Genomic DNA, 25,896 nt, shown 5'->3' with positions numbered 1-25,896 from the left:
CATCTTTATTTATCTGCTTCATTTTTCAACAATAGACATGTTTATTCTGGCAAATTTCCTTTCCCATATAGGTGTCTCCTTCCTCATTTTCATTACCTAAGGTTACTGCAGAGTACCATATTATATTGTGTAATCATATCTTTTCCATTGAGATCTTCTACAAAAGGTGATAGTCTGGAACGTAGACTCTGTTTAGGGAAATAAGCAAATTCTTCCCCAGAGTTCCCATCTTTCAAAGACTTAACAGCTTTCCCTTGCCTTTGAAAGTGGCAAACCATCACTGATCCTCTAGAGGTCTGAAGAAACCAACGCAATGGGGTAGCATACTGTATTGCATTTCTAGGAATGGTTAATGTCAGAGTTGATCAGACTGCTCATCCTGAACATAGCAAGATGGTAATATTTGCTGACGAATCTATTGTCAGCAAATAGTCGGTGGGGTATGATTTATTACAGTCTCAAACAGTTTAGAACTATTCAAGAAAAAAGTTGATTCTTCAAATGCCTATTCATGAAAAATCTGTGGAAAACAAAGCAGCCATCACACAGAATAAATTAAAAAGGATTTCTTCTCACTTAAACCTATTAGCACCCTGATTTCTTAGGAAATATTAATAGTTTAATGACCTCAGCCCCACATCACTACATGTCACACAGCACAGCATGTCATGGGGGAACTTTGCTGAACTGATTCATTGGAGTGCGATTTTTATTTAAGTTTAGGGAACTAAACCCACAGGTGATGAATAGTTAAAATGAGAAATTTATTTAATTGAATATTATATTCCATGAAGTATCATCACTCTAAGTACTGGAAAAAATATTTTCTATGGAAGTATGCTGAACTACTAAGGAGGATAAAATAAAATTTAACACTGCCTTCTTATTGCAGGGTAAGCTTGGTGTACCCGGATTGCCAGGATATCCAGGAAGACAGGGTCCAAAGGTGAGCTGTAAATGAGCTGTATATCTTGTGCCTTGACATGAGTCACAATGGCAGTTATTTTATTTGTGTGTTTGGGGAAACAGGTTGCGGGCATCAAAGCAAGGGTCATTTTTCACATTTTCTTTCTTGACAATCATGTTCTGAAGTAAAATTTTTAAAAACGTTGGATCCCTAAGGCAGGCTCTTTAAGGAGCACTATCTTTCCTCTTCTTAACTCTACTGCCTTCAAATTTTTCCCATCCTGTCATGAGTTATGTTTTTGCACAAGCATCAGACTGGCATGCATTAAACAATTTGAAAATGAAGGAACTGCTGCCATGCTTAAAAGAGAATGAGCCCTATTTTGACCACTAAATGGATGATGATAATGATGCGAATTTTCTGTGTGGCACAAGGATTCCATTTGTGTCATTACTGTTTCTTCCATAGATTAAGTCATATTTCTTTGAAACATATAATTTACAATTGTGATCATGTTTTCCTTTTACTTCTGTTAAGACAAACATGGCAAACCCGAAACCTTAGTTGATTTATGTGCTATCTTTTTTGTTTTGATTGCAATAGAAAACCATATAGGTGTCTTCTGGATTAAGTGAAGGCTTATATTTTTAAAACATTTTTATTAAACTTATTTTTAAAAAGATCATCCTAACAAACACAGCTGTAGGAAATGAGTGTGCTAAATTAATTGCAAACTCTCATTTCTGAGAATAAAAACAGAATTCTACAGACATTTCCCAGTGTAGAAGCGGCCATTAGGGAGATGTTGCATCTCCAGACTGTCTCAGAGATGACTCATCTAGGGAAATATTGCAAGTAAAAGACGCCCTTACCTCTTCTACAAAACTGAACAATCCTCAACTTTGCTCTACTTTGGGACCTATTTTTATTTTCAAATTTGAAATTATGATTTTTTTGGAAGAAATACAACTTCCTGACTGGCTAAGCAAAGTGTTTTTTCTGACTCTGGCCTATACTTTGGCTTTTTTTCAGTCAAGTGAATGAACTATCTGAAAAATGCTTATCCATTGAACACTGTGTTAGTGAAAAATATCAAAACCATCTATGGAAAGTATTCATGAAAACTATTCACCTTGAGAGACATGGGGTTTTGCTTCTTTTCCTTAACACAAATGTCTGAGATTTCAGTCTCTCTTTTTGTTCTCCTTTAGAACTGTCTTTTGAAAAGTCTAAGATCAAAGAGGTTTTACATTATTCAGTTCTAAGAACCAAAATTATTTTAACACTTCAAATAAAAGTTGATTGATTCTTCTTTCAGGAAAGACTTGATCAAGAATTTCATTACGTTAAATTTTTATCACATTAAAATTGAAAACAGTTCTCAAGCTGAATTCATTGTTTGCTCTTCTAATTTGTCACTTAAACTTCCAAGGACAAGTAATGACAGCTACAATACATCAACTCACTAGAGACTTGTTTTGAAACTTATTCGCAGTCCAGTTCAAAATAACATGGAGAAAAAATGGAGCAGAAAAACATATTAGCTGTGTAAAGCAAATAAGAAATCTTGTCCCAGTATTGTCAAGAAGGTTCACACCGTTCATTTTCTTGTCACTTACTTGCTTTTCATTATTTTTCTTCTGAGAATTGTTAGACTACTGCCATTATCTGATAATTTTCACTATTTTTTTTTCCTCCTGTCCAGTCCCTCTTGATTAACACAATTGCAAAAAGTACTGTATACATAAGATATTTACAACCAAGTCATGCCTATTAATGCCTGATCATTAGTTTGTTTTTTTCCTCTGGCCTTTTAATTTTAACATGCTTGGGCTTTGCAGAGTAGAATTTTCACAGGTTTTTTTACATTTTAAGTTATAACTGCTGAAGAATTAAAAGGAAATAAAGGAAGAAAAAGAAGAAAAGAAAATCTCTTTTCTCCCACCAGTCAGTATCAGTCAGCTTTTCATTAGAATCAGTGTCAGTGAAGTTGTACTGCCCCTAAGCCATTAGTGGATAATTGGAATGATTGTGTGAAACAAGAGTCATTAAAAGGAAAACATAAGTAACAAAAAGAGAAAAAAGGAAAAAGTACTTATTTACGTTTCAAAGAAGAGCACCAAGAAATTCTATTTTAATTTTTTGTTATATGCATTTTATTTGCCACTGAAATACTAATAGCAAGCTGCACAGATACAGATGTATTATCACAGCAGGGGGACTGGCCAGTAGTTTTAATGGCTGACCAAAACAAACACTGCTTTCATTTTCATCTCCAGTCACTTAAAAGTATATTTTATCAAGTCTATCACCTCTTTGACCCCAAGTCTCTTATGACGAATTAACACCTTGCAGGTAACAGGTCTGCTGTCCCTCTGGACTTGTGTACCAGAAATAAAGAAGAAAATAGTACTGTTCAGATTAGGCTGGGTAGTTAGCAGGAGAAAAAGGGAGAAAAAAAGAGAAGCAGGAGTAATGCCCGGAAGCAGTTTCTATTTATAGAATCAAGTCAGATAATCTCCCCATAAATTCTGCTTACGAGATGAGCATATAAGCACATATACAAATTGCATGTAACACTTATTTGAAACTGGCCAGTGGTCAGTTTACAGTGAATTAAAGCACTTGAAGTAATTTACAGCTCAGTAAGGTGAATAGAGCACCACTGTTCAGATATGGCAACACTTTGCAATTATTTTGAATGAAGTTATCTTGTAAAAGAGTTCCTAAACTGTGAGGCAACAAGGCCTTGTTTGTTCCTCTTCATTATGATACAGTTATTTCTAGTGTACCATTACTGGTAATTTCTATTGCTAAAAATGGTGCAGATTTGATGAATACTTTATTGTCTGATAAGATGACAAATAATGACCATTCTATACATTGATTTTTTTAATGCATTCTGGACTTGAGGCATTATGGTAAGTTAATTTACAGCTATTCATCAGAGCTGTCACATTTGCAAGTTTGATGTGTACAATGTATGTGACTTTGAAGGTGTGTTTTACATATTTATATATGTATATATATTTATATTACATATAAATTAAATGTTGGCTATACTACTGTTTTGCTATTGATATCCTCTGATATTTGCATTTGATTTCTTATGTAGGGCTCAACTGGTTTCCCAGGATTTCCAGGTGCCAATGGAGAGAAAGGTGCAAGGGTATGATAATTCATGCTTGCATGACACTTAAATAACTTTTGGAACTCAATGCTATGGGAAGTCACTAGAAGTTATTATTTGAAGAACTATAAAAACAGACTTTTCACATGTCAGATGAACCTCTACAGTTATGTAAAACAGGACATACTGAGAGACTAGTTCTCATTCTTTAAGATATTAATCTAAATATACAAGAGCGAGACACTTTCTCACTGTGTATGCTACCACAATTATATATTTGAAAAAGAGAAAAGAAATCACCTTTGCTGAAGCATCTTTTTTGACAGTATAGCTGAGTGAGTTGGCAAGGACTATTTTCCTATATCCCATGAATTATCCTGCTACCATGCAATTTACCCTCAAGGAAATTCAACTTATATTTCATAAGTACTCTGATTTGCCACAAGCTTTTTTTATAGGCTGAGCTTCAAAAATGCAAAATATACCAGAAAAGATGAAGCACAAGTACTATTACATATATTAAAAAATATATAAAGCTTTTGCTGCTTTGTGTACTTGAAGTAGGCGAGGGAAAATCTGTTATGCATGCTCTTCGAACTGTAAAAATGACATGTAGGTTAGAAAGAAGGTCACTGTGCTGTTGTCTCTAAAGCTCAATTGTACATAGCAGAACACGTTGTTAGAAAGATGATGAAATTAAGAGGATTAGTTCGAATTCATACATGTTAGCAACTTAAAGTCATAGAATCATAGAATCATTTAGGTTGGAAAAGACCGTTAAGATCATCAAGTCCCACCATTAACTTATCATTGCCAAGTCCACCACTAAACCATGTCCCTAAGTGCCACATCTACACATCTTTTAAATACCTCCAGGGATGGTGACTCAACCACTAACCTGGGCACCCTGTTCCAATGCTTGACAACCCTTTTGGTGAAGAAATTTTTCCTAATATCCAATCTAAACCTCCCCTGGCGCAATTTGAGGCCATGTCCTCTTGTCCAGACACAAGCAGTATAACAATGTTCAGTTCATCCTTGTTGGGAAAAATGAGACATGACTGCTAATCAAGATACCAGATTAAAACACCAAGCAAAATGATAACATCAAAGAGCAGACTTAAAATTATGAAAATTTAACTATATTGATCTGTTATCAGGCCTTCATAAATCTTTCAATTCAGCTAGGGTACTAACCATGTAATTAATACCATCAAGCTGCATGCATGCTTATGTATTATGCTGATCATCAACGAGACAATAACTGCTGGTTTGGTAATGTGAATCAGATATTATAATTAATCTTGCCTAAATAGATATCATTGTTGTTTATTCTATCATGCACACCAGTAGTAGGAAAGACAGTCATTGTCCCTGAGAAGTTCACAAGCTGTGTAGCACTTTAAGAACATCACATAAGTTTTATTTTGATAAGTGAAATAAAATCAATATATATTAAAAAAAAACCCACAAGAAAGCCCTCAAGAAAACAGCTGTGTGTGCACTTAATTGGTTTCCAATAAAAGCAAGCTTTATGCTAAAACATCTCTGCTGATTTTCTATTGCTGTTATGTTTACCTCAGAGATTAGAAAGTACCAGTTACCAGGTTTCTTTTTCAACCTGAAGAATACTCTATTTAATTTTAAGCTTTTTAGCATTAGAGTGCACAGAAATACTAATGCTGAGCCTAAGAAATTTATTGAGTAGGATTAGGAGACAGATTGAAGCAAAAAACTAAGGGCTAGTATTCTGGTAAATTTTGTATCTCTGTGCAAGTGTGCAGAATTCTGGTAGGTATTACAGTCCCTATTTCTGTTATAAAAAAAAAGAGAGGTTACTAACCTGTGGAGCTGTCCATGGGAACCTGGGAACTTTGTCTTCAAGGCCATTATTGCATTGGAAATGATGCCAAGTCCTTTAGACTACTGCAGATGGACTCTGCTTGTTGTGTGCCATCTTCACTACTATTTTAAAGTACTTTAAAATGTTCTAAGGCCTATGTCAGAATCTGATTCAGGCAAATTTTGCACGTTTAGCTACAAATCCCAGTGAACTCAGAAAGATAATCAATTTTATCAAGGACCATGATTCTTTAAATTGAGATGCAAAGCAGATGCTTAAAGATAAAATAACTTTTAAACCTAAGGGAATTGCACTCTGCCCCCACTTCAGTTAAAAAAAACCCCTTTATCTCTCAAATACAGTGTCCGCTAAGATGATTTCTGTGAAATTTTCTCTACAGGGATTACATGGGAAACCAGGCCCCAGAGGACAGCGAGGACCAACAGTATGTACTTTTGCTTTGCAGTTTAGAGGCTTTCTTATATTAATTGCCTCTACTATACTGTGAAGAATTATTTTGATTTGATTATAGTATCCAACAATTACCCTCAAGTGCATCTGTGTTAAATTGACAGGGTCCGAGAGGCTCAAGAGGTCCCAGAGGTCCCACTGGCAAACCAGGTCCAAAGGTAATTGTCAGGCACACTGTATAAATTTGCTACAGGCTGTTTCTTTTAAATAAAATAGAGGTCTAATCTTTGAAAATATTGTCTTTCCTTTCTAGGGTACTGCAGGCAATGATGGTCCTCCTGGCCCACCAGGTGAAAGGGTATGTGAAAACTATTTATATACATGTTGTTTTTCATGTAGGAGTGTGTTTTGAGGGTGGGAATGTTATTTTATTTTCAGTTCTCCCTCTCATGTCTTCGCCCTTCTTCGACCAGAGTAACCAGAACTAACAAAACATCAATTCCAATGATGCTTTTCACAAATTTATGAATGAGGTAGCTGAAGTTTGCTGAAAGCTTCTTCCATCGGTAGTTCAGTTTTGTACAAATAGGACAGAGAATACATATACACTTTTTATTATACCTATGCACTTTGTTTATATCCATGCGAATTACAGTTGTACTTACCAGCCTATGCCCTTAAGAATGCATCATTTACTGCAGCATCCTGCTTGTTTATGGGATTTACAAATCACTCAAGCCATCTCCAGAATCTTCTTTGTTGGAGCAGCTGATTTTTTTTTTTATTCTCATCAGCTAATAATTCCCTTCTTCTGCATGCTTGAGAAATCCTATTGTGCTTGCTAAAATAAAATTTTCTGCTTGCTATTATATTACCAGTCAATACACAAATCCATATACAGTCAGCCCATTACACGGCAGTATATAGAAAAACAATATTAATAAATCAGATTTGAAATAGCAGCACTTGAAAACCAACTCAGATGATAGTTTAAATGGGCATGCTCTCTGCTAAAGTATTTTTGCAAAGCTTAAGAACAAAGTTGTCTTTCGTAGTCATATTTCATTAAACTGCTAACCTAATGTAGAGAATCTATAAATCCTTTCCCAGTACCCACCTCCAAGTGCCAGTGATCTCCAGAAGTCTTACTCCTCAGTAGGGAGTTCCCTCTGCATTTTGCCCTGCTCCATAATGTCACTTTGTTACACTATTTCCTTGCTGAATACATGCACACTTGGTGTAACAATACTGGCAGAACAAGGCAAACTGTATTGGCTAGAATGACTAAGCAAACTGAAAAAGGAGAAAGGCCATAGCATCAAACCATATGGTTTGATTTAATTGATTACTGGAGATAAAAGCCATCCATAAAACTAATGATAACAAGAGCATGGCATCAGTGTGTTCTAGAAATCTCAAGTTTTCAGTTTGTGTGTCTGCATAAAGCAATTAAGGTTAATTTTGTTTGGTTTATCCTTAGTAGTTGCAAGTAGAATATTAATAAACATCTGTCTGCTCTACAAACATAAAGGAATGCACAAGCCTGTGTATCTAATGTCACATTTATCTGCTTAAGAAAAGGATTCCTTTCCTTTTGCCTGAAAGCCATTAAAGTATAAGCCAAAAAAATTAATACCAAGTACACTGGAAACAAAAGTTTTAGTTTACTAAAAACCTTTCATACTCATTGTTTTAGCTCTTTCATTCCTGAAGTAGATTACTTAACTGTCCAAGAGACTGGTTACTGGAGCAGGACAGTGGTTCTTGCGGTAAGGCGGAGAAGTAGGGTAGAACAGAAGGAAAGTTGAGGATGGGAGGACTAGACTGTAGCCAGTACATATAGAAGGCAACACTCCAAAGGAGGCTGCAGTTAGAAGTTGAAAATACCTGTATTATCAAGCAACAGACAATGTAACAAGTGGAATATGGACAGTGGGAGTAAGTGGAAAGTTTGGTTGAAACAGGCATGATGTGGCAAGTAAGAGAGACACACAAGAGACACACAGGGGCAGGAAGCTGGGATTCAAGAGAAGAATGAGTAACTAGGATGTTGGATGTAGAGAACTAGGCATAGTCCAAGAAAGGAACTGTAGGTTATTTTACACTGAGGAGGAATGTCAGAGGCAGCCTACCAGAAGGTGAACAGCAGAGCCTCATGAAGGAGGAGTTTGTTGGCAGCTCCAAGAGGTTATGAGGAAGAGAAGCTGTGGGGGACTCAAAACAATGAACAGATCAATCCAAGATGAAGGCATCCCTGGAGAGAAATTGATTAGAGCAGAGATGAAGAATCACAGAGCACCACATCTCATATCACTTGTGTAACATAAGTGTGAGGTATTTATTTGCTTCCCAGTAGGGATGGATTTCAGCCAAAAAATAAAACTCTCATTTCTACTCCACTGAGACTATTTCAGGTCCCAGACATGTAAACATTAAATAACCTGTTCTACGCAGCTACTGTTAAAATGAAATTTAATGGCAAAAAAGAAAATGTAATTTTGATAACATGCTGTTAGTATTCTAGTGCTTTTTCTCACATAATCCATCAGTCCAGTGGCTTGAAATCTGCAAGCCGTATTGTGAACAAAAAACCATGTAAATCTTCTTTCCTTAAAACGCCTCAAGATGTGAGGGTCAAAGTAGAGTGGGAATTTATGAGAAAGAAGGTGCAACTAACAGTAAAACTTTGAGTTCTGCTCTTATAACCCAGTTCCTGAGAGGGACCAATTTCTTTAATGTATTTTGTGCAATAGCTGAGTAAATTTTAATAGTTTTCCTCTATACACACCCCACCCCCCCCATTTTGGGGGGGACTTTATGCTTTATGTTATACACAGAAGCAAATGAGTCAAGCTCATTTGTTCACAGAGACAGCAGAATGAAAAAAACCCCAAACCCTCGAACATATTTGTGTGTTATGGAGGTTTCAGAAACAACCTTACACCTGTTTTGGAAGAGAAAATAAAAATGACAGGTAGTGCAGTATGATCACAAAAATTTCTTCCTTTACCTAGCTCTTCTTAGTTGACTTAGTATTACAGTATAATCCAGGTCTACCATGGAGTAAGACTCACTTAAGGGCAAATTCACCCAGCTTGGGCAGAAGGGATCCTCTCCCACAGCTACATTCGCACACTGCTTTGCCTGCTGCAGGAGGCAGCCATGCTCTGGCAAGTCAGTCTGGGCTGTAATGAATGAGTCTTATGGAAGTTGGAAACAGTTGGCGCTTTATCAGAAGAGCAAAAGGGTAGCATAATTTGGGACATGTGGTCTCCTGCTTCAAGTCTTTTGCATCAAACATCAAACCAACATTCTAACATATTTTGACAGCTTTGTATTAGCAAAGCCAGACATCGTATACCAAGTAGAATAGGATAAAGTCTTGCGCTATGTGACTAGGGTACATGGCTCTGTTGTGGGACCATGTAGAATAAATAAGATTTTTCGGGTTGCTGGTCTTTGACTTAGCACACTAAAAACTGAACAGGAAAAATTCTTTTAATAAGCTAGCACAGTCTATTTCAACATATCAGCAATAAATTTAAAAAACGTGGCCTCTGTTTTGTTTGGTGACAACTTTAGAAACAGTCATGCAAGCTAGTACTTCATTTAAATATCTATGCACATAGATGTATGCGGGCATACATGTATGTACACATGTATATGTATATACTTGTGCATATACATATGCAGCGCACTGTCACATGATCATCTTTAACTCAATTTGTAAAACCATACTGCATGAAAATTTTTTCTCTCCCTATATGTGTACGTATACCAAACTACATAAATTAAATGTTCATGCATCATGTGTTTTTTTCAGCTATATCTCAACTATTTTTCATGGTAGTGAGAATGTTATCTGTAGTCCCTGGTAACTCTAGAAGACTTATTCTATTTGGAAGTTTGTACTGTTGTACTGGCTTGAAATATTGTCAGAGTGTAAGAACTGCCAAGATGAATGTTGGACTCAAAGTTAAAAAGACCATGAGACTATTAATTAATTCCCATGTTTTATGCAACACAGAAAACAATGTTTCTTACTCACAGTTGATTCCTGCTTTATTATGCACAGTTTCAGGCATCGGACACAGACGTACTTTATATAAGTAGTTTTTCTTTTTTCTTTTTTCTTACTGCATTCCTACACAGGCAGTATTGCTTTCAGGAAATCCCCTCCAATGTCTATGCGTGTGAATTGTTGCTATCACTATTTATGGCAGTGGAGCTGAGGCTTTATACTTATAGCCTGGTTACATATAGATAGATACATTATCTACAGAGTTAATATATTTTATAATTGAAGTTCATATATTTTATAATTGAAGCAGTGTCATGGCAGCTACAGTAAAACTTTACGTGTTTGGTTGCCTTTATACTAGGGACCACAAGGGCCTCAGGGACCTGTTGGATTCCCCGGACCAAAGGGACCTCCAGTAAGTATCTTTTTAATAAACTATGTGCAACAACAGGAATGTTATTTTTTATACAATGTTACTGAAGTTAGTATGTGAAGATTTATTTACGGGATGGTTTATGTATAGATTACAAATATGCTTATTGACCTTTAAGGCTAAGACAAGAACTCACATATTCAAAATGATCGTTGGTGCAGCTCATATGACATTCAGCATAATATGCTAAACTGTAAATTTTCTGATACGTTGATGCCAATGTCCAGCTGACAGACTGAGTTTAGGCAAAATATTGCTTTGCTGGTGTACATTTTCTTTTAACAATGAATTCATTGAGGAAAAAATGAAGAGGATGAAGACATACATTAGCAGAAATGTATAGAAGTAATAGCACATTTGAGCTGCAGCCTGAACTAATTATACTGCTCTTCTGGTATGTTTCTTCTCATGTGGAGTAAGTACAAAAGCATCAAACCACCTGTGATTTTTTTCCCCCCAGCATTTTTTTTTTATTTCCAATGCCAAAAGCTGACATTTCATCAAATGCTCCTGTAATGCTTAGTTTTGTGTTAACTGAGTCATTAAGCAAAGAAAAATGGAAGGGAAGTATAGGGACTTTCCATGATTTCTGAATTTACAGAAATACATTTTGAACATGCGTGCATTTGACAACCTAACAATCACTCTCCAAGCAATTACTAGCACACATCAGGGAGGACACAATGAAACTGTATTATTAAAATCTTAGTTAGCTGATATAGGAGCAGTTAAGCTGTACTGAAGACTAGTCTAGAAAAAAACAAAGTGATCAGAGATTCTTACAGCTAATTACACACTATTTTTCAGAATTAAGGATGGCTAAGAATTGCTTTGATTTATGTATTTTCCAATTTCAGGGGCCACCTGGAAAAGATGGCTTGCCTGGGCACCCAGGACAGCGGGGTGAGACTGTAAGTACATGTACTTTACTGTCTTAGTGTTGTAAACCTCCAAAGACCATGACTGTGTGATCAAAACTAAAGAAACGGAGAAAAGGGGAAAAGGCTGGGACTAAGAGGTTACATAACTGTAGTGTTCTTATGGTCGGTAGGTTAGGCATTAGAAAGCTTTATTTTGTTTCCATGCTGCAAGAATGAGGTTATTCTTTGCTATGCCTGGTTAGTAACATCACAATGAGCTTATATAGTCAATAGAAGTAAAAGAAATTAATACTCAGATCTCAATTTTAATAAAGATTTGCCATCCAATTAGTGTATAGTTCTTTTCTCACTGAATGCCATGTAACATAAATAATAACATAATAAGAAATCTTGTTAATGGTAAGCAGCTAGAAAACTCAAAAGCCAACGCCTTTGGAAAGTAAGATCAGGAATGATTCAACCGGTGAAAAAGATCTTAAATTTTCAAACTATGTCCTATGCAATCCCCCTAAGAATCACAATGAGTATATGTTTTTGTGGAAAACCAGATTTTTTTAAAAACAAAATGTAGACTTGTTGACTTTTTTTTTCGATGAACATTTCCATTTCAGATTTAAAAAAAAAAATCTGAAAATTTTCATTGCAGTCACTGGTAAGTCAGGGTCTTAAGAATTCTGTTTCTTATTTAGGCATATATCTCATTAAAGTTCAGTGGTGCATGTGGGCATTACAGCTATTAGGGAATTAAGCTAAGAGACATACTCAAGCTTAACAAATTAGAGAGCCAGATTCCCAGATTGCCCTCTGCAGCTTGCTTATGGAATAATAAGCGTATGTTCATAGCAACTGAGGTAAGTATTAGTGGAGAAACGGCTACAGCTTCTTCCCCCGGTAAGCCACATGCACTTTGAAGAACTGCCATTATTTGCGGAAATTCTACACGTAGAAACAGTAATATTATGAGAAATATTTTCAAATGTAAATGTTGGAATAAACTAGGTACTAATATTAAGCTAGTTCCTCCTTAGAAGTGATTGTCAATTTCAGTGATATCAATCTCAGATTGGCAGGAGGCATCAGCTGCAGAGATTCTTAGATTGTCTGGTGTTTAAGAGATTCTTAGATTGTCTGTTCAAGAATTTAGTGTTTCATGCCTGTGAAAGGATAAAATAGAAATATACTAGCTGTTTCACCTATTAGAATTAATCAAGTACCTTCTTCTTAATACAATAAACTCAGTTTTATTGAATTGTCTTTCACAGAAAATAACAAAAAATGGAGGCTAATTAGGCACTTAGAAACACATGCATGAGACATTAGTGTAAATTCTTTAATACTAAATATTTTAGATGAACCCATGTGATGTTCAGGTTATCTTGACTATTTGCTGCTGAAATCTCCTTTGCTTATTACTTCTTTTACAAATCTGAATCTGTAGGAATGATAAGCTGGTGACATAAGAAACAAGACAGAGTAGTAAAACCATCATTAGTACTAAGAATCATTGAATACACTGCAAAGTATCAGTGCATTCTGCAAACCTGGGAACAGCAGGTCTTCTCAAGATGCTTTCAGGAAATGGATAATATTCAGAAGAAGCTTTGATTGTGTAAAGGAAGGGACACATGAATGATTCCATCTGTAGCAGTTCTGATTTTCAGTCATCAGAGCAAAGGGGTACTTTTGTATTTGTTTTTAATCTGGATCATTTCAGAGGTCTGAGAGAGAGTGCGTAAACAGTTATGGGCCAAACTGAACCATGATAACATCTGGCTGGCAGTAAGAAGAGAATAAGATTGAGGAAGGTAAAAAAAAGCTTAAACCAGATCTGATGGAATGGGGCAACTGTCAGTGAGACTGAACCCAGAGGAACGCTGAATGTTGGGCTGAGCAGGGCCCAACATTTATAAGAAATATGGGCCAGATCACACCTTTGTTTTTACATAGGTGAGCAGAGTAGGAGGCAGATAGAGGCTGTTAGGCAGGGGATACTATGTGGAACTCTAGATGTGATACAGCAGTGAATGCACTCTCCTAACTATTCAGCAACACACTTCCAATATTTGAAAGAAATAATTTAGTATGATTCAAAGATATATTAAACAGTACTACTATAAAGTTGTCATTCAGCTTATTGACTGATTTTGGATGGAAATCTGACGCCACTGATTGGCAATTTGCCAGTGTTCTGAAAAACTGTGCCAAAACCTTTTCCTTTCTATTCTCTGCTTCCCAGTTTTTGTCATCATATCGATTTCTCATTAACTTCATTCTTTTTGTGGCACTCCTGCTGCCTTTTTTTACCATCATCTTCCTAGATCTCTATTTTTTTTCACTTTCTTTCTATCTAACCTCCCCTTTACCTTTAATGCCCCTCCAACTTAATCCACCATCTGTGTTTTTCTTTAAAAAGCATTTGTATGTCTGGCTTTATGATTCATAATGTATATATGTAGAAATGTATTCTTCAGCTGTCTTTTAGCTGCATCACTTAGGCATTCAGACTCACCTAATCAAGTTCACCTAGAGAGATCTGCAAAAACTGGAATTTTTACTGCTGTACCGCCTCAGAGAAATTGGAACTGATAGAGATAAGAAAGATTAATCAGTATTTCACTTCTAAGTGCACACAGGAAAAAAGAAATTCTCGTTTTTATTTCCTGAAGAGAAGGAATGTGTGACATGGAATTTCTCTTTCTCCTCTTCAGCACAGATATGAATTTTACTCTTTTAGATTTTGTCCTGGGTAACATAGTATTCTATGATTATTTCACAGGGTTTTCAAGGAAAAACTGGTCCTCCTGGTCCTGGTGGTGTTGTTGGCCCTCAGGTACATCATTTAATTTCATAGTTTCATAATTGCATAAGACCAATGTTTAATGATTATATTATGGCTAAGGTAGTTGCTTTGTTGTATTAAAAGGACCATATTGATAGTTGTATTAACTTTGGTAACAAATAATGCATAACAATTTCAGAAAGGTGTACTTGGTGATCATGAGTGATTACACAAAATATTCAAATGTTGAGGTTACCTTTCTGTTTCCTTTTCTGTGTGTTTTCTTCATGTGATTATAAAGTTGGTGGTTTACAGAAATCCAGAAGGCAGAGTTGTCTACCATGAAATAGTTTAGAAAGAACAATACAACATCTCACTTTCTTGTCAGAGGCCAAATTTTAGTCACTTTGAGATTGTGGAGAGATTCACTATCAATAATTCATTTGATCTAATGTTACTTATTTGCAACAAGATCAAGCATTTGGATTGCATGAGCTTTTTTAGGTAATACCCTCAGTGAAAATGTTCTGCTAGTGAATCTGTAGAGTTATCTTTCAACTCTCCTACTTTCCAATTTATATTATTCAGAAAAACAACAGTATTTCAAGACAAGCATAGTACATGGACTTCCCTCTCATGTCCTTTCTGTAACCTCCTCCAATACGTGGGTATGCACTGTGTTTTAAAGCTTCATTGCTTAAAGAGCAAGGTTAGGATTTCACTCTTTGGAAGCTTTACAGACGTGCCTGCAGGCAGAATGCAATGCAAGATTTATTTTATAGGACAAGGATATTTTGTAAGTTAGCTTTGCCTGGAGGGAAGGTGAGGAATGCATGCTAACCAATGGTAATATTGTTTTGTAACATACTCATAACAGCTGGATATTAAGAATCTGCTCCTCCCCACCCCCACCCCCCCCCAAGACATTAAATACCTTGAGGTGACTGAAGTTTCACTTTTGTGCTTAGGGTCCTACTGGTGAGACTGGCCCAATCGGTGAAAGAGGTCATCCAGGTCCTCCTGGCCCACCAGGTGAACAAGGCCTCCCAGGGGCTGCAGGAAAAGAAGGTGCTAAGGTATGATGTGGCTTTGGGGAACAAATTGGAAGGGACAGATAAATTGCTGACAGTCTCACATTTCAAATCATTATGCAGAATAAAATCAGAACTTACAATATAAAAATCACAATTAAGACGTTTCACCCAGAAGGATTTTGAAGAGTGGAAGATTACAATTTTAGAGCTGTGTTTGCTTCCATTGAAATTATAAGAAATCTCTTGAGTCAATAATTAGTATTTTGGTAATAAAAAAATAAAAAAACAGTTTACATATATCACACATTCACTGTGGAAATATGGAGTAATCACATGTTCACACCAAGGTGGGAAATTGTACATTTACAATTGTACATTGGCATTTAAAGTAGGATGTGTAGTACTGGCTACAAGGCAGAATTTCACTAACCAAATTTAGCTCTTTGCTTACTCTTTGGCCACCATTGGGGCACAAGAAAAATACTGCTTATCTCATTACTATGTAACTCTATTCAATCTTCCATCTTAAATGGGCATTGTAAATTTTTAACGAGTGTATCTTTTAACACATTTTTATAGCTTGCTGTGTTTTTCACTGTTTATATTCTGTAATTAATACTGTATTTTGTCAAAGCTTCTTATAAATTTAACCATATTGATAGACAATTGTCCTAAAAATCTTAAAAGAATTAGTGGGTGAATAGGTGGGGTCATAATCTTTTTTCTCATTACTATAACTAGGATCCGGTATTTCATTTTCATCACTCATTTAATGACTAACATAAGCATTTTAAACTTTTCTTTTTTTAATCAAAATATAATATGTTTCCAAGGGTGACCCAGGCCCTCAAGGCATTCCTGGGAAAGATGGACCAGCAGGTCTTCGTGGTTTCCCTGGAGAGAGAGGCCTTCCAGGTGCTCAGGTATGATGTAAGCAGTAGGACAATTGACATGATGTTTCTAAATACAAGAAACAACTGATTAACTCTTATTTCATGGAACCTTCTACTGTGCTTAAAAATTAATGCAATAGGAGAACAGGCATCAAAAATCCAACATTGTTAAGTATCATTGACTATATAAACAAAAAGGAATTTATTCAGTTTTTTGTGTTTGGATTTTTACATTATTTCTATTACATGTGTTGCAAAAGTAACTCTTGAACTTTCCAGTGTAAGAGATAAACTTATGGGGGGTATTTTGTTTGTTTTTTTTCTTCTTTTTCCCTTCCATTTTTTAGGGTACTGCTGGTCTGAAAGGAGGGGAAGGCCCACAAGGCCCACCTGGCCCAGTTGTAAGTAAACATAATCATTTTATGGAAATATAAACAGTATTACATAGTAACCTTTTGCCACAGCATCTACATTGAAAAAAATATATTTCAATGAAAGGTCAGTTTCTGTAGGAAAAGGGAAAAAATGTAGAGCAAGCTTAAGAACTTTGAGCAAGTATTATGAGCATCGTAAAAAAGAATCTTATTTTGGAAAATAGTAACATGCAACTTGAAATCTCGTATTGAAATCCATAGGAAAATACATCATGCAAGAATATAAGAATAGCTTATTAAAATACCATTTTACGTAATGAAATGATGCATTATACAATTGCTTAGGCATTTTAGAAGGTAAGATGACCAAAAACCCTCCATTGCTTTGAAGACTTTATCTTTACCGCACTTGTGTTGACCATGCCTATAGAAAGAATCCGTGAAACTTTTAGAAATTGTGTTTGCTTGGCTAATAACAACTATGTAAAATCACATCATGCAGTAATATTCCTTCTCAACATTTTAAGCTCAACTTAGGCATAAAAATGTATTTGCCAACTTTTTGTGATGGTGTTGTTTTTTTCTTTATGATTATGATAGAGAGAAAAGCAGTGATATGTACTCATTCCTCAAAACCAGTAAATTGTTCTCCCCTGAGTAGTGTGACTAGACTTTTTCTAGATGGTCCTCTGCTCAACAGTTGTTTACATTTAGATTTTTGTTTCATGTTTGGACTTCTATTATTTATGCCTCTGCTCACTCTTTCATTTCAGTTTCTGGTAGTTACCACTGAAAGGTATTTAAATTAGAATATGCTTAAAGTTACCTATTCTCTGTTGTCATTTTTTATGCAAGGAAGTTCTACCTGGACGCACTGGTATTCAAAACATGGTACAGTTCTTCCCAAATGTGAATTGTGTAGATTTTGACAGTCATCTTGTCAACTTATTTCTTTCATTCAGTGCAACTGAAGTAAAAAAAAAAAAAATTTAGCATAGCTATTCCTGTTAGACAAAAATTAATGGAGGAGCTGAATTTCTATGTATTTCAACAATACAGTGCTCATATGTCCTTGCAGTTCATATTGAAATTAGAATGCATTAAATAGGGAGGAAGAAAACCCAATGTAGTATAAAGGTTCTTGCTTTTGGATTATTTCTACATTATTGGAAAAGATCTGCTTGTAGCACACTTTTAAGGTTTAGTTCTTGATTTCTTAATACTTGGTACTTGAATTCTTAAAATTAATTATTGAATTCTTAATGCCATTAAGCTTCTATGCTTTAAATCAAGAACTTGCATTTGTGATTTACAATTCTTCTTAACACCATGCAGTATGTATACATTTCTAAAAGGCACCAAAACAAGCTAGCTGGGAATGGAATGGCATGGCATGGAATGGCATGGAATGGCATGGCATGGCATGGCATGGCATGGCATGGCATGGAATGGAATGGAATGGAATGGAATGGAATGGAATGAAAGCTAGTAGGGAGAGTCAAAAGGGATATTATCCCACCCCATCTAAGAAGCTGAACTGTTAGAAGAAAAGATGAACCAAAATCAAAAAAGCATAGATCAGAATAGTGTCTTCAATCTAAATGTCATGTATTCATTTTTTGTTAAAGGAGGCCCTAAGGCTGGACTAACCTCTCAAACAGTTATTTAGTTCAGGTGCAATGAACCAGAACTCTTCTGAGCATGCACAAACCAGACAGCACCTGACATTTAACACACCCCACTTTCCCAGACAAGATGCCCACACAGTAGTTGTGCCACTACTATCATAGTTTCTCATAAATATGCATCACTTAAGGCTGTGAGGCAAAAGCACATATCTTTAGAGATGGTTGTCCATATTATGAAATACACGTTTGAATTTAATTTCAGATGATCCATGTTTTTCTAATTCTTATAGGGTGTGTATATGTTAGTGTTTTAGTTCAAAATATCAGAGTCTTTGAGGTGAATGTCTCATCCCCATTTACCATCCTTTGGTTCAAATCAAGGAGCTCTCCTTTCATGTGAAACTAAATTGGAAGAGAAATTCCAGGAGTGTTTCTAATACACACCAGCTAACGGGGCTCTTTTCCTACTTTTTCTATTTCATCTTTAATTACTAACTTGTTGTCTTGAAAGTGTTTTTCCAGTGAAAAAAGATGCATATGTGCCCTTAATACTTGGTTTCTGTGCATCTGCAAGGACCACAATTAAACCAGAACAGCTTGCTTTTTTTGCAGTATCTTATAGCAGACCATGAGCATCAAGTAGTCCTAAAATATTTTCCCATCTATTTTTAGCCAACAGAGAGTACACACAGAAGTGTAATTATAATGGAGTCTTCATTTGCCATTTATAATAGGAAGATAATTCATGCCACTGGATGATTTTCCTCCAATTCCCTGCCAATACCAATTGCTTCTAACTAGCATATATAGTCAATTGTAAGCTTTATTTGGCTAGTGCATACATCTGCAAGCATACCAAACAAATGACTGCTCCAAATACTGTGCATGCCAATTACTGTGCTTAGAGGGATTTGGACAAAAGAAAGAGATGCATGAATGCACTCCAGAGCAAGGGTTTTTTCGGGGTTTTTTTGTTGTGGGTTTTTTGTTTGTTGGTTTGGGGTTTTTTTTAACAGTTCTCTTTTATCCGCTTTGTCATCTGTTTGTTTTCTTCTCTTCTCATACTACTGTGTGGAATGCTGAATGCTAATGAGAGAAAGCTCTTCAGAATGTCAATCAGTCATTTTTCATTATCTCATTTAGCAATAGGATGCCCAAATTGGACTCAGAATAAGCCAGCTCTGGGCTACCCAGTTATCAGTACTGAGCTATCTAGATCTATCTTTCTCTATCTGTAACATTTTTCAGTCACAGGGATCTTCAGTTGTTGAGCATTCAGTTAACCATCAGTAAAAAGTATTGCTGCTACTATGTAATGTATACAATAGCTATAATTACATGTCTCTTCACAGAAAGAGAGATAAAAACAAGGTTACTAATGAGTTTATAGTCTGTTTGAGAGAAATACAAGACAAAGCATGACACTTCCATCCTGTAGGAAAGTTTTTTAAAACCCCAGCAAATTAATAAAAAGATTCCAGGATGTGAATACCACTGCAAGACCACAGGTTAACAACGAGTTTAGTAATATAAGGGGATTGTTTCATAGCAGGACAGAGTGACAAAAAAAAGATAATAAATACAGAAAAAGAGAACAGATTTAAGACACTACCTAAAATGCTTTTCTGAGTTGTAACTATAATTTAATATGTTCTGCTTTGATCAGAGAAGCACATAGAGAATTGAGAGGATCCTTGAAAACAGAAGGTCTACTTCTTGTTCATAACTCATATGAAATTTAAGAAATAAAAATGATGCAAAGATAAACACAAAAAGCTGGCTGAGTAAAAAGAGCTACTAGAAATTATGGCTACTGTTAGTGTCTGCTGTCTGATATAGGAAAGATCTGTGAGTTATTTGGATTTTTTTCCTCTCTATTCTTGCATCCTACTGATGATATGACCTAAATTGTTTAGCTTATGAGAGCTGACAAGATCAGAGACCATGGTAGTATGGCTGCAGGGTAGTGAATTTTTCTTGTTGAGTTCACTGAGGTCTTAGGAAGCAAAATAACAGAAATAGGACTGAAACTTAGGCATCCACCTAGATTTAAAAAGACCCAACACCTGGAAAGATAAAGTCATCTATGATTCCTGCACAAATACTTTTTTGAATATTCATGCAAAATTAGATCTTACTGAGATAACTTGCAAAAATATTTGGGGCAAGCATTCAGCATTCTCTTCTGCCACAGTTATCTGGAGAGAAAAGCACCTTATTATGGAATTAGAACCAGTTATGCTAATGGGGTCCATCCAGGAAAAGTATGTAATGAATAAAAGCAAAAAATTGGGCCCTCATAGGTGAAAGCATTTTAAAATTCCAATGTTCCAAGAGCCACCAAAAGCTCCACATTGTGGCTTTTGAGTAAATTATAAAGAAATATGGGTAGACCAAAATTTAACATTTTGATTCTGAAATTCCATTTATTTGGGTAGAAGTCCTAATCTATATTGTTACCTGTTCCCTTGTATCCTCTTAAGAAGGTTTTTTAGTACTAGAACACTTCGTTTCCTTTACTTGTTCCCTTTCAGCACTACTTAAAAGTATATGGCATCTGTATTCTTAGAAAATGCAATAAATAAGGCAGGAAAAAATTAGTCCACCCTAGGTACCTCTTTGTTTTTAGAGCACTGCAGATTTTTACATACCTAGTCATGCTTTCCATTTTGTCTAGTTAGCTCAATCCAGTGGAAACCATAAAGGCATAACTCAAATTATGAAAGGTTATGGAGCTTGGCTCTGTGGCACATTGACATAGTTAAAATAAAGGTTGGCTTTTTATGGAACAGCCATAAGCCCTATACTGCTTCAAAAGGGAAGGTAGGAACTAGATTTTCACTTATGGATGCTTTGGTAGTTTCAGGTAGAAAAAAAACCTTATTTAGACAATTAAAGGAATACAGTAATGACAATGATATTACTCATTTAAAAGTGAGGCTTGTTGATATTAGAGTGAAAATTATTCCTCTCTGCTATTACTCTCTTTCAAAATATATTCTAGAATACACAATTTCAGTGCTTTTCCAACATACAGCACCTGTCTTTTTCCCTTTAATTTGCAATATTAGATTTTTAACTTTTCTGTGCTTATCTAAAGATATGTGTACACACAAGCCTCCTCTGTATGACACATCAAATTAGTTAATATACTTGAATAGATTTTTAGACGGGTGAATTGAAATGTAGAAACATACTGATCAACACAGCAACGTACAGCACAAAACTTCACCAAAAATTTGGGTTGTAGGGTGGGTTAGGTCTGTATTTTAAAATGGTGAATATTCTTTCATCAAAGTGGTATGTTAATGTATTTTGGAAACACAGAGGGAAAAAGTTCTTGAAAACAGGGTGAAGCACGCTCCTATTATGATGAACAAATACAGGAAAGGGTATTTATGAAAAAAAAAGTTCAAATTAGTATTGAATATGAACTATTGAGTGTGAACTTAAGGTTAGTTCTTTCAGCCTTTTTCTTTACTTGTACACATGCTGAATGTGTACATTTCTACCAGCTGGAATCTCACTGAATAACATGTATCTTCTCTGTTGACCTGGGTCATGAAAACCACCAACAGTTATCAGCACTATATCAGAATTCTCTTACAATATTTTATTTCTTTCCAGGGTTCACCAGGGGAACGTGGAGCAGCAGGCACTGCAGGCCCAATTGGTCTACCAGGTCGTCCTGGACCTCAGGGTCCTCCAGGCCCTGCAGGAGAGAAGGGTGCTCCCGTAAGTATTCACAGACTCACATAAAATTATCACAGCACAGACTTTTCATTTCAGAATGTCACTTTTTCCCACTCTAGTATTTGCCTATTAAACATATCCGCAGAATACCTGACCTACTCCTTTTATATTTACAACTAAGTAAATAGTAAAACATTCATTGTAATAACCTATAACACCCACAAAGTATTAAACCTGTTTATTATCAGAGCAGGGAGTGAATATAATCAAAAAGTTTGTCAAATCAATCTTTCATTAAACCTTTGTACCCAGCTACTGCGTATTGGAGTACAAGTGTATTTGTCATCAGCTTCCACTATTACTTAGTATAATTTTCTAATACATTCTCTTCCCTGTATAGTCTCCTTTCTGTTGTTTCGGGGGGTTTTTTTGTATTGGTAGTGTGACTCCCTGTTCTGAAATCTTCATTAGTCTCCTGTGATAATGTGGATCACCTCCTTTTCTTCAAAACCAGGGTGAAAAAGGTCCTCAAGGTCCAGCTGGGCGTGATGGAGTACAGGGTCCTGTAGGACTTCCTGGTCCTGCTGGTCCTAGTGGTTCTCCTGGAGAAGATGGTGACAAGGTGAATCATTATAATTGGTATTAGTGCATCTGTGAGAAGGTCTGTCAGTACAGTTCTCTGGTTGTAGCTTTCCTCACAATAAATATGATGACAAAGTAACACCCCTGCCTCCCCGAAAATCCCTCCACCCACTGCGAAGAAAACAGATGCCATGGGACATTGGGATTTGTGTTCAAGAACTAGTAGACTAACATTTATCCTGGCCAAGAAACAAGGATGAAAGTGTAGCAAAATAAATCCAGGCAGATGATGTCAAAATTGATTTTTGCCTATTTTAGAAACTTGGTTTGCTGAATGAGTAAGATAAAATGTTCTCAGTAACGTATAGTGATTTGGAACCACTGCTGATAGGTTGAGGGTGTCAAAATAATATGTTCACAGCAAAGATATTCTGCTGACTTCTGGCAGAATTTAAGACACGGCACCTTTCAGGATCATCTTGCATGTTTGCTTGATCCAGCACTGTTTTGTTAGATAGCATAAGGTAAAGGTAAAGACCTTGAGGTTCGTTTTTATTATGCATGAGTGTTATTTATCCCACAGAGAGTATTTTCTGTGATTGTCTTTTATTATTGTATAAAGAAAACTACTTTTTTTTTTTTCTGACATGGTTCCTGAATAACTGAATTGAATAATTCAAAATTGAATAATTCTGAAGTTTGGAAATACTGTACACTATAGTGAGAAGCTGTTCAGTCACATACAGTTAGATGACTCGGTAAATCAGAGTGCTTTCATTATACGTTCATATTGAAGGTGACATGAGGAACACAGTTTCCTTTATTTAGAGCTCAGTTGCACTATACTTCAAAGCCAAGTCTTCTTGCCCTTCGCCATATAGCAATCAATCAATATCTGGATTAATATGACATACTGTTGATCGATGCAGAATTGCCCCCTTTAGGCCTTCACACCTGAAACAGCAGCATAAAACACAGAATAATCATATCAAAGGGAACATTTAAAGATACGGTGATATTGACTTCAGCTAAGTGTAAAGGAGACCATTTTAAACAAGAAATTTAACTTTTAACTTTTAACTTTCAATTACAGGGTGAAATTGGTGAACCAGGTCAGAAGGGTAGTAAAGGAGACAAGGGAGAAAACGTGAGTAGCAAAATCCTTTGTCCATTACAGTCTACATAAATAAAAAGTATTCATGCATGAAGTATGCGGGTAGCCTTGCTACATCAATGAACAGAAACAAAGACACACTTCAAAAAATGTTTCTTCAAAATAATGTTGAGTTTTATTGCAGCACAAGAAGCTTGTGCTTATAGAGCCATGCATACATTTAGTGTTTTTCATATTTCTTGAGCTTACAGAATCATTAAAAAAATAGATAGGTAAACTGCATTCCTAAGCACCCTTCCTATATCATTTTAATTCATCCATTCTACATTTGAACTGGGAGAGACCAAAAATACACATACATTCTCTTATTGTGTTTAAGTTAACTTCACTGACTGGATTGTGTGAACATACCCAGCTTTTGCTTCTTAGCCGTAATGATGAAGAATATGAAGACTCAGTAGAGAAATCTATTAATACAGTTTTAAAATTTTTAAAGAATATCTAATTCTTGGAGATTACACTTAACTGATTGCAACATTTCAGAAAAGCGAAGAGCTCAGATGAAATGGCTTATATGAGTTTTCAAATATTATCACTAGACATATTACTAAACTTAGGACTAATAAGACTTCTACTGATTTAATTTGAAATATTTTTGTCTTCAAAACTATTTCTAAAGTTCAAGCACTTCTTCTTTTGATTGAGGCCAGAAATATAAAACTAAGCTTTTTTCACTGTAAAATCTGACGCTAGAAGGAATAAAATTAGCTTTTTTTTCCCTATTTGATTTTGGTTTCCTTCCCAAAAATTCAGAAAAGGTTTGTTTTCACTTCTGTTCAGATAAACTGACATTCTATTTGAATAAATTACCTTAAGAAAAAATGGAGAATTAATTGCAGAAGGATTTTTTTATTATTATATTTCATCAATATTCACAGAGTGAAGTACAGAACTCAACATAGGGGTATTGATAACTAAGCATATTTATTATCTTGAAAACACTGTGCTTATTATGATTAAAAACTTGTAGATCATCATAAATGTAGATTGCTTGTAAAAATTGCACCAAATTTGTGCCTTACACATAATCAGATAATGTTTTATAGGAGGATATATACAAATTCAAGCAAATCACAGTTTTATGATAATTTCACAGAAGAAATGTGGAGACAAAATGTGCAAAAAAATGATAAGGGTTTTTTTTGTTTTTAAGGATGTTTGTCCTTTTCAATTATTTATGTGAGAAAGATTTCTGCAGTTTCCAGTGCAGAAAACACATACTTTTCACAATCCTAGTTTAATAGATCACAAATAAACCATTTGTAATGTCCCGTTAACACAAGGAATGTAATGTTCTGCATAGGGATGAGAGAGCACTTCTGTTATAAACCCCAGTTTTCCAAGAAACATACTTGTAACCAAGTTGTAAACAAATTCTGCTTCAGACTAAAACTACTCTTGCATAATCTGAGCTGAATGCTTTGGTTAATCGGGTAAAATTAATTTATCAAATTAAAACATTTTTAAAAGTCACTTTTAAAACCATGGACTTGTTCCCAGTTAACTGAAAATCAATGTTCATCTATTTGCTGTTGTAGTTGTAAACCAGCTTTGGAACACATAGAGATACATGCAGCTCCTCTTTGTCCACCTAAAGAGGTTCATTACAGAACAGGCCCTGTGTACACACAAAAAAAGTGGTGTTTAAAGGAAAAGGCAGAGGAAGCATATGAAGCAGGTCATGGTCCAGTTCCACTTCAGGCTTTGCATGTGATCACATACGTATCCTGTTTTCTCCTTTCATATGCCTCTTCATTAGAGATGCTTCTGCATCAGAGAAATTCAGAAAAAAACACGTGCTGCACTTTTCTGTCAGACCATTTTAGCATAGCTAGTTATGCTGAGCATTAGACTGTGACCACAGTTCCCATAGTGAGTACTAATGTATTTGGGCATGTTCCAGCAGACCTGCTTTACAAATAAAGTGTCGGTAGCATAATCATTTGAGAATGTATCCTGTGCTCTCAGTCTCAAGGTTTAAGGCATTTGGGAATGTAATATGTTTTCCTTGAAATACAGGAATCAGTGTCCAGGCCTGCTTGGTTGAAGTGAATGTTACCCCATTTGAAGTCATGTATATTGAATCCTATTTGTCCTCAGTTGCAGTCCTTCA

General features: G+C 35.6%; 1 protein-coding gene across 6 annotated transcripts in view; it reads left to right on the top strand.

The window, feature by feature from the left end:
- The window catches only part of COL11A1 (collagen type XI alpha 1 chain), a 149,850-nt gene that overhangs the window by 87,013 nt on the left and 36,941 nt on the right, over positions 1-25,896 (top strand). For all 6 annotated transcript variants that reach the window (XM_075760044.1, XM_075760042.1, XM_075760043.1 and 3 more), the window contains 14 exons: positions 893-946; positions 4,023-4,076; positions 6,281-6,325; positions 6,456-6,509; positions 6,605-6,649; positions 10,674-10,727; positions 11,603-11,656; positions 14,403-14,456; positions 15,374-15,481; positions 16,273-16,362; positions 16,680-16,733; positions 21,962-22,069; positions 22,542-22,649; positions 23,703-23,756. In XM_075760044.1, coding sequence (XP_075616159.1) covers positions 893-946; positions 4,023-4,076; positions 6,281-6,325; positions 6,456-6,509; positions 6,605-6,649; positions 10,674-10,727; positions 11,603-11,656; positions 14,403-14,456; positions 15,374-15,481; positions 16,273-16,362; positions 16,680-16,733; positions 21,962-22,069; positions 22,542-22,649; positions 23,703-23,756 — 936 coding nt within the window. The remainder of the gene's footprint in view (positions 1-892; positions 947-4,022; positions 4,077-6,280; positions 6,326-6,455; positions 6,510-6,604; positions 6,650-10,673; positions 10,728-11,602; positions 11,657-14,402; positions 14,457-15,373; positions 15,482-16,272; positions 16,363-16,679; positions 16,734-21,961; positions 22,070-22,541; positions 22,650-23,702; positions 23,757-25,896) is intronic.

The sequence above is a fragment of the Balearica regulorum genome, chromosome 8, assembly GCF_011004875.1.
Source record: "Balearica regulorum gibbericeps isolate bBalReg1 chromosome 8, bBalReg1.pri, whole genome shotgun sequence".
In the NCBI taxonomy this organism is placed as follows: domain Eukaryota; kingdom Metazoa; phylum Chordata; class Aves; order Gruiformes; family Gruidae; genus Balearica; species Balearica regulorum.
This window is presented reverse-complemented; position numbering and strand designations above follow the sequence as displayed.